The sequence below is a fragment of the Papilio xuthus genome, unplaced genomic scaffold (assembly GCF_000836235.2).
Source record: "Papilio xuthus unplaced genomic scaffold, Pxut_1.1 DF827570.1, whole genome shotgun sequence".
NCBI classification, from domain to species: domain Eukaryota; kingdom Metazoa; phylum Arthropoda; class Insecta; order Lepidoptera; family Papilionidae; genus Papilio; species Papilio xuthus.
Genome location: NW_013531079.1, coordinates 445,704 through 455,515, shown reverse-complemented (window position 1 = coordinate 455,515; position 9,812 = coordinate 445,704). Strand labels below are relative to the sequence as shown.

Sequence of the window (9,812 nt, the reverse complement as noted above, 5' to 3'; positions counted from 1 at the left end):
GCCACGCTCTCCGGCGGGGAGAAGCAGCGCCTCGCCATGGCCAGGATGTTCTACCACAGGTGATCCACCTCCATACATCTACCTCCATACATCCACCTCCATACATCCACCTCCATACATCTACCGCCACGCTCTCCGGCGGGGAGAAGCAGCGCCTCGCCATGGCCAGGATGTTCTACCACAGGTGATCCACCTCCATACATCTACCTCCATACATCCACCTCCATACATCTACCACCACGCTCTCCGGCGGGGAGAAGCAGCGCCTCGCCATGGCCAGGATGTTCTACCACAGGTGATCCACCTCCATACATCTACCTCCACGCTCTCCGGCGGGGAGAAGCAGCGCCTCGCCATGGCCAGGATGTTCTACCACAGGTCATCTACCTCCATACATCTACCTCCATACATCCACCTCCATACATCCACCTCACCACAGATTTTATAATTAAATAAAAAAAATCACTATGGTTAATAAGCATAAGGACTATGTACAATAAATTCCAGCTTAATACCTTCACGCGTTTTTGAAAAAAAGGGTCTTGACAGACGGACGGACAACAAAGTGATCCTATAAGGGTTCCGTGTTTTTCCTATGAGGTACGGAACCCTTAAAAGAGTACGGATCAAAAGTCTGTCGTTGCTGTAGTTATAAAATTATAAATCATAAATAAAGACGTAACGACGAAAAGAAATTAAAAAAATTATGTCTTCGTTCAGACTATATTCTAGATGTATGCCAAATTTTAGCGAGATTCGTTCAGCCATTCTGGAGATTTATATTATATTTATATTTATTAACAAACATCCATCCATCCAAACATTCGCATTTGTAATACAAAGACGATCTTGTGCAGTTTTCGACGTAGACTGGGGGGCGCTAGTGAGCTGTCATAATTTAACTACACTTATACCTACAGGAAGACATATCCTGATTGATCTAAACCAGTGGTTCCCAAATTTATTTTGTCTACTGCCCACTTTGAGAATAATTTTTTTAGCGCCCCCATATTTTCACATATTTAAAAACCACTATAACTTCAAATTAAATTATTCAATTATAGTGACCTATATATGTATATTAACGGAGAATTGTAAAGGAAACTTTTACTATAACCCGCAACTTGAGACCTGCAGCGTCTACAAGGGGGCGTTGTCCCACACTATGGGAAAGACTTGTCTAAACCTACAATTCCGTATTCAAAATCACCATAGTAATAAAATTATTACAGTGGATTTCTGAGACCAAAAGCTTCATTTAAAATATATCTGTTTTAAACAGGAATGACTACATGTTTTATATAGAAATTGGTCTCAAAAATCAACGGTTAATCTCTAAATATTTAAGACATACAAACAAACAAATTTGTACACAGGCCGGTGTACGCGTTGCTGGATGAGTGCACGAGCGCGGTGTCTCTGGAGACGGAGCTGGTGATGTACGAGGAGGCGGTGCGCTGCGGCATCACCCTGCTCTCCATCACGCATCGCCCTAGTGTCTGGTGAGTTACCAGGGGGGGAGACGGAAGCGAAGGAGACGATAACTCATATTTATAGGAACTTATGACCTCTGTTGTCTGATTGATTTATTCACACTAGTTTCATAAATTATTCTTCTATTTGGAGTAAGTTTTTTCTTAAATATTTAATTTTTTTTTACTTAATTGACTCTGAAAGTAAAACTTTTTGTGGATATGTATATGTATATTTAATGTCATTCAATTGATATTCTTATCGTGGGTTTCTGAGACTCCTCTCATAATCATAAAACATACCATCATCCCTGTCATTCTTTTTGACATAACTGAGATAACAATATATACACGGGGATTTCGGTCTCGGAAACCCACGATTAGCCTTAATGTAACTTCTTTTTCATTAGTTACTACTAAACTTTTTGTTTGTTTTGTTCTTGAAAGTATTAACTGTTTTTTGTTTGTTTGTTTATAGGAAATACCACACCCACGTGTTGGAATTTGACGGAGCTGGAAATTGGTCCTTCAGAACTCTGGATAAAGACGCCCCCATACCTACCCCCGGACCCCCCTCCATCTCCTCCGAACCTACCTCCAGCCCCCCTGACAGTGGGGGGGAGCAGTGACACTAGAAAAGGATAATTGCTAATATTGTTGTCACTCTACTGGCAATACTAAAGAAAGGCAAGTAATAAAAGTGTCAAATGCAAATCTGTATAATTTTGTATGACAAATAGGTTTTTTTTTTGTCTAAATATGTCTAAGACAGAGTCTAGGAAATATTAGTTAGGTATTACTTTTATAAAGTAAGATTTTTTAATATTCTGAATTTAATTCAACTTTAGTTACCAAATGGTATACAAAACTTGACTATGGCCTAATCACCCTTAAGGTAGGCTCCGAGCCCCTCGGTGGGGACGTAAAGTGAGCTGATGATGATGATACAAAACAGTTTTTATTTTATCATACTGTAAATATAGTTTGAAATACAATTTACCTAACAATAATTAAGAATTTCCAATTCCCTCTGTAAGTAATAAGTTTTTTTTTTAATTTGAAATTGCTTTTTGAGTATCTCTATTGGACCACAGATTATGTATTTTTTTATCGTAATATTAACGGGTTTAAAATTTAATTGTGATTTAATTTTTTTTAAGTGTGATTTCAACGTTAATTATATAAGTTAGATTTTTTTAAATATAATTATTGCCAGATTAAGTTACAACTGTCATTCAGAGGCTGTCATTCCGTCGTGGATGTCATTTTGACACTTGGTTTAGGTTATTTTTGACAGTTTTTTTTTAGTTAGTCGCAAGAATGGCGGCAATTTTTGAGATTTGTATTTCGTATACCAGTTATTTAGTTTTGTAAAAATACATTTCTTATGTGATATTTTATTGTATTGTATTGTGAATGTTTGTTTTATACTTTCTTTTAATTTTAAGGCTAAGTGATTATAAAGGCGTCTAGTTACTACTGGGAATCATTTTGCAATTGATATTTTTATTTATGTTTAGGTTTTGTCTAAAAATCACGTAATTAAAAATAATGAGGGCTTAATAAACATAAAGGTTTACATTTTTTTACCTTTCGTATTTTCTTTTTAATAGATTTTGAAATATTTGAGTGATAATTAGCAATGTAATTATTACAAACCTTTGCTATCACAATCCACTAGGCGCCTGTTTTAGTTTATCGTATATTTTTAAAGCTAGATTTTGTGATGAGATTTCTAATATGGCTGTTGACTTTTTATTATTTTTTACATAATAATTCCATGTACGTTTAGAGTTGTCACAAAATAACAGACACGATTTATTGCTAGTATTGTTAAAAATTAAAAAACAATGACGTTTGACATTTTTTAATTTTGAATTATGAATTTTTGAATCATGATAGTTTTACAAAAGTTTTTAATATTTTTTCGTATTACTTAGGTAAGATATCGAGGTTGTTATATTGCGACGATTCTAGAATGTGCATATAATTTATTTATGAAATCGCCTGATATTTTTGTTTGAGCAAATATGTACAGTGATGTCTGCAGGCGGTATCAATAGGGAATAAGAATAAATGGGGTTTTATAAAAATAAACATTGTTTTATTTCATATTCGAACCATAATAAAAATATATTAAAGATGGAGACCCTATAATGTTCGAAAATGTATGTTTTACGTAAGTAAATAATTTATGACAAAGTCTAGATTTTACTCGTAATTTTATCAATTAAATTATAAAAAAAAATACTCTCAGATTTTTCCGAAAGGACTAAATGCGAGAAATTCGAGCTAATAATCTTCCATCAGTTTATCAGTAATATTACCAAGACAATTCATAATCTCTCGATGGTTACATTTTAAATTAAAAAGAAAACTTACTCCTTTCGTATCAGTACAAGTTAAGATCAAGGGTGCGGACTATCTATCTAACGGTTGTGGGTTCGAACCATACAACTATTATAACTAATTTTAAGCTCACCAACATTTAAAAAAGGGTCATGATAGACAGACGGACGGACAACAAAGTGATCCTATAAGGATTCCGTTTTTTTTCCTATATGATACGGAACCCTAAAAAATATATTATTAAAAAACAAATGCTAATATTAAAATTAAAAAAAAATCAGGTGTTTGTGCGATATTGACTCATTTGTTTGTTGTTAGCTGTACTATTTGTGAAAATATATATCAGTGAATAGGTTCGATGTCCTAGAGAGAGATGATAATGTACGCCCTTTGAACTTTTAAAGGAAAAAACCTGCTCGTTTTCCTTCACTTATCAGTCACCTGAGAACATGTTGAATGTTGTTACAAGCAACAAATATAATAACAACAACAATAACTCCACCGGTGCAATACCACGAGCACACAGAAGACAGGCGTCAAGTGGAAGATATTCCGCGTGCAGTCTGATGAGTGTGCGTCCCGGAAGTCTAATGTTAGTCGCCTTTCCTTATCGACTCTTTTCTTATTTATTTATTTATTAAAAAGGTACACCAATTGCATGTTCAACAAACACACAGACAATACAAACAGAGGAACAAACAGATGACAGGCGCACACAGTCACATTTATATGGAAAGGATAGGAAGGGAAAGTCGATTAGACGGTGGTGGGAAGGAGAAACTATCCTCTTTCTGTACGTCTCCTCCTTCGTCGATTAAAGTCAAGCAATGCATCTGTATTTGTCTATGGACAGTGGTTGCTTCGTTGTTTAGGCGGATTAAGGTAGGCGCTTGTTCGTTTACCAATTTATGATATAAAAAACTTGATATAATCAGAATATGAATGATGTCAGCAGGATTATACGCATCGATAAGGCATGAAATAAATCCATTCCTCGTGTATCCACTTTACACAGGACTTTCCCGATTAAATAACATATGTATTTTGTTAAAACAATTCTATGAAATTAAAATCAACATAATTAGAACGTAATATCTAGAAGACGTGATCATTTATTAGGAATAATAATAATACCTTACTTGTGTAATAATTTAAATACCATCATATCAATAAAACCTTTTTATCTCAGCAAATCGTGAATATAACATTTTTTTGTAATTTTTATCATAAATATTAAATGGCATTCAAATTGATCGAACTCCGTTATACAAAAAAGGAATGACTACAATCTTATATATATTACATGAAAAATATCGTATTAGTTTCATTATTTACATCTCAATAACGGCTAAACCGATTTGGCTGAAAATTGGCATGCTTAGAACCAAGGGACATAGTATCCTGTGCTTACCCTAAGGGTTACTAGGCAATAGTCAACCACGTTTGTCCAATGCGGGTTAACTTCACACATATCTTTGAATTACTTCACAGTTATATGCAAGTTGTGTCAATTACGACATTTACTGTATATTTTCGATGATCGTTTTAACATGACGATGTATAGATAAGATAATAAGCAATGCAAATCTCTCGTCACTTGTTCACGTCATTTATCAGCTAGGATTAACAGTAATCTGTCGTAATTCAGGTTCTTTTTCTAATATAATCCAGTCCAAAATTTCCACTTCTAACTTCCCGTTTAAATAATCATATCTAAGAAATGGTTAGCACAAAAAAAAAACCTGTTATCAATCGTTATCGGCCAGTGGCCACGTGGCCACCACGCTGATATTATGTATATTTTTACCGGAGATGATTTGCGAATTCATATTAAGATAAGCGAGCGCCTTCTTTCCGCGTTTATGTTGTCGTTTTTTATTATATTATGAGTAATAAGGAATTTGCATATTCAATTTGCAAATATGAATCATGGCTATGCTATGCAGGTTTATTGCAAACTGCATTTTATTCCCGATTATTTCACACAAATCCGCCTCGAAGGACCATCATTTATATTGAGTACTTTAAACTACTCGTATAACTTACAACAAACAGCTGCTTTCTTATTGTTGAAGTTGTAAGACATACTTGTAGATGAACCATAAACAACTAGCTGTTGCCCGCGACTTCGTTTCCGCGGAATAAAAAACCCCCATGGATTTTTCCAAACTGTGTTCTAAACTGTGTTACTCTGTACCAAATTTCAACGTAATCCATGAAGCGGTTCTAGAGATACCTTCTAACAAACATCAATCTAAACATTCGCATTTGTAATATTAGTAAGATTTAGTCGAAGTTGTATAAATCCGTTGGACATTTGCGAGAATACATAGGTTTTCTTGTAGCAACTTGTTGCAGGTTAATTATGATGAAAGAGGTGTCTACCACGCTAGGTGTACGTGTTGTGTTGAGCCTGTCACGTTATATCTTGCTGACAGTTGAAGCACTTCCAGTCACCGTGACAGCTTGCGACACTTCACACTTGACCTCTGACAGGAGATAATTGGCCTAAATTAATTTAAATCGCACACAAATTGCGCAATTGTTAAGTTGTAAGAGGTGGCACGAGATTTTGTTTTTTTTTTAATTATAATGACGAAATAATTAATTAATTTACCTTACATATAATAATATAATATAGTTTCATCTTATATTATCTGTTAGAGAAAAAAGTAGCCAAAAAATTTACAAGGGTGTGATAATTTGCTTGGGTTGATTCTAAAAATCTTTAGTTCCTAAGTACACTGATGTCTTGAACATTGTAAAAAAGTTTTTTAAATTAGAACTTTAAACAGTTATTTAAACTGTTGACCGCGACATCGTCCGCGCGGTATTAAAAAATAAATTAGGAGCCTATGCGTTCTTCCAGACTATGGCTCTACATCAATCTTTCCCAAAGTGTGCGATAACGCCCCCTTGTGGGCGCTACAGGTATCAAGTTGCGGGTTATAGTAAAAGTTTCCTTTACAATTCTCCGTTAATATACATATATAGGTCACTGTAATTAAATAATTTAATTTGAATTTATAGTGGTTTTTAAATATGTGAAAATATGGGGACGCTAAAAATATATATATTCTCAAAGTGGGCAGTAGACAAAATAAGTTTGAGAACCACTGGTCTACATCTTTGCCAGATTTCAGCGAGATTTATGCAGCATTTCTGGAGATAAATTCAAACAAACATCCATACAAACATTCGCATTTATAATTAGTAAGATTTATGTACTCGGGTGTTTATTTTTCTTTACCTATGTATAATACAATAACATAAACGCAGTTCAATGGATTAACCTAAGAATGTCATTTGCCTCTAAACAGTCCAACGAAATGTCATTGCATTTAGATAAATATACTTGCGTATTTGTATAGGTAATTACGATAATTCGTCGACAACAAGTGAACAAATAAAAAATATATTTAGCACATTTTATCTTCGTGTTAATGAACTATTGGCGAAAACAGGAGGTGACGGGATCTTGACGACTATAAGCTAAAATCGAGTAAGTTACTAGTATGTCAAAGTTTACGTTAAGATAAAAATATTTAACGCTTCTCATTCGATTATATTAATAACTTTAGTAAACATTTTAGCAATATATTTTTATATTAATACTGTCAGACATATTTTTTTTATATCATAAGGTGCGGGCAAACGATCGAGCGGTCACCTGAAATCGCTGAAATAGCGAAGTGACCGTTGCCCATAGACATACGCAATTGCATATGCGTTGCCTACCACGGAGGAGAGGATGCACAGAAAGAAAATATTTTCCCTTTCCATGCTTCTTCTCATCCGGAAAGTCTACTTCCACTTCCCATCCTTTCCTTATAAGAAAAAGGATGGGAAGGGAAAGAGGACTAAATCAGACCTTCGGGACTCATCAGACGATACGCGGAATTGCTTCCACTTGAGGCCTGTCTTCTGTGTGGTCGTGGTATTTCACCGGGCGAGCCGAGACAATTCGTGCGTAGATGTTAAAGCTGGATCTACCACTGTTATGTGTTATTAAATTAATTAAAAAAGTTTTTAAGAAGCTTTTATTATGTTCCAGTTAATTAAAAGCAAACTCCGTTTATTGCAAGACGACTTTCGGAAATCGTTAAAAAATTCGGAGGCCCAACCACCCCCCCTTTAATACAGCATGGCAGTGGGATTGAAAGAAAAAGTACCCCAGGGGGGTACCAAAACCACTGGTTTTGGAGAATCCCCCTCCGCGCGCTTACGCCTGAACTCCCGCTTGGAGTCTGGGGGTAAGCGCGCGGGCCGCCCTGCGTATTCTGGGGGGGGCACCTTTCCGCTCGCTCGCTTTAAAGGCCGGGGCAAACGAGGCCAGACACTACCACCCCCTTCCACCCACGCTGTGGACTTCTGTAATATCAGGGGGCTCCATTCCAACTTAGAGGCCGTCCACTACCATCTCCGGACGGCCAAGCCGGCCTTGCTTTTCCTTACCGAGACACAGATATCCTCTCCGGCGGACACATCGTACTTATCCTGCCCCGGATACAAACTGGAACACTCCTTTTTGCCCCGGGCTGGGGTATGCGTGTACGTCAGAGAGGATGTCTGCTCTCGTCGCCTCAGCCTTCTTGAAGGTACCTATCTCTTTTGTGGCTGCGCGTAGATGGCGATGTCCATCCGCGGGTCTACGCGTGCCTCTATAGGTCCCATAGCGGTAATGCCGAAACAGACCGACTCATGAAGCAAGTCCAAACGGCTACAGATTCCGTTCTGGCACAGATCCCCTCCGCTGAAATCGTGGTACTTGGCGACTTCAACGCCCACCATGCCGATTGGCTTGGCTGTCGTACCACCGACCATGCGGGGAGATCTGTCCACGACTTTGCCTTGTCTTATGATCTGACGCAGCTGGTCGCCGCGCCCACGCGAATCCCTGATGTGGCAGATCATACGCCTTCCCTGTTGGACCTTCTGCTGACCTCTCATCCGGACAGCTACCAGGTTTCTGTCGACGCCCCCTTGGGCTCGTCGGACCACTGCCTGATCCGGACCTCAGTGCCTATCTCGGGTTGCCCACGGTTTAAACCGAATGGCTTTCGCCGAGTGTGGCACTACAGGTCGGCAGACTGGGATGAGATGCGGTCCTTTTTTGCATCCTACCCATGGGAGCGAGTTTGCTTCAGTCTGGATGATCCCGACGCTGTTGCCGACTCTGTCGCCGATGTGGTGCTTCAGGGGATGGATCTTTTTATTCCGTCTTCTGTTGTGCCTATCGGGGGCAATTCTCGGCCCTGGTTTAGTAAGTCCTGCAAATTAGCCGCGCGCTACAAGCAGGATTGTTATCGAGCCTGGGCTGAGGCGTTAGCAGCTAGGGATGTAAATACCAGCCTGCTTAAAAAGAAGTATAACTCTGCCTCCAGGTCCTTCAAAAGAGTGATTGCCAAGGCAAAGTCAGAACACGTGGCCAGCATTGGTGAGAGGCTAGTGCACCTTCCTTCGGGAACTCGCGCGTTCTGGTCTCTTGCCAAGGCTGTCCAGGGGAACTTCTGTAAGCCGTCCCTACCATCTTTGCGCAGGGGGGACGACTCGTTGGCCCACACCGCTAAAGAGAAAGCCGATCTCCTGGGCTCTCTTTTTGCGGCCAACTCGACTCTGGATGACAAAGGTAACTCGCCGCCGAAAATCCCACGCGGCGAGACCTCCATGACCGAAATCCAGTTTATCCAGAGATCAGTGCGAAAAGCGCTGCAATCTCTGGATATTCATAAGTCGTGTGGGCCTGACGGGATACCCCCCCTCGTGCTTAGGACTTGTGCTCCTGAGTTGGCACCGGTTTTAACGCGCCTGTTTCGGTTCTCCTACTCCCTAGGCATTGTCCCGAAGTCATGGAAGACTGCCTTTATCCACCCGATCCCAAAAAAAGGCGATGGCTCAGACCCGTCCAACTACAGGCCGATTGCCATTACCACCTTGTTCTCGAAAGTCATGGAAACGACCATCAATTGCCAGCTCATGAGGTACCTTGAG

General features: G+C 38.7%; 1 protein-coding gene and 1 pseudogene across 3 annotated transcripts in view; both read left to right on the top strand.

Moving 5' to 3' along the window:
- The window catches only part of ABCD (ATP binding cassette subfamily D), a 45,205-nt gene extending 41,636 nt beyond the window's left edge, over nucleotides 1–3,569 (top strand). For 2 of the 3 annotated variants that reach the window (XM_013313353.1, XM_013313352.1), the window contains exons 14-15: nucleotides 1,377–1,502; nucleotides 1,951–3,569. In XM_013313353.1, the coding sequence (XP_013168807.1) occupies nucleotides 1,377–1,502; nucleotides 1,951–2,101 (277 nt within the window). In that variant the 3' untranslated portion in view covers nucleotides 2,102–3,569. Of the gene's footprint in view, nucleotides 203–1,376; nucleotides 1,503–1,950 lie in introns of those variants that run through there. The other variant, XM_013313354.1, reaches the window with a different exon arrangement.
- A 4,396-nt stretch (nucleotides 3,570–7,965) lies between these two features.
- Nucleotides 7,966–9,812, top strand: LOC106118486 (uncharacterized; annotated as a pseudogene).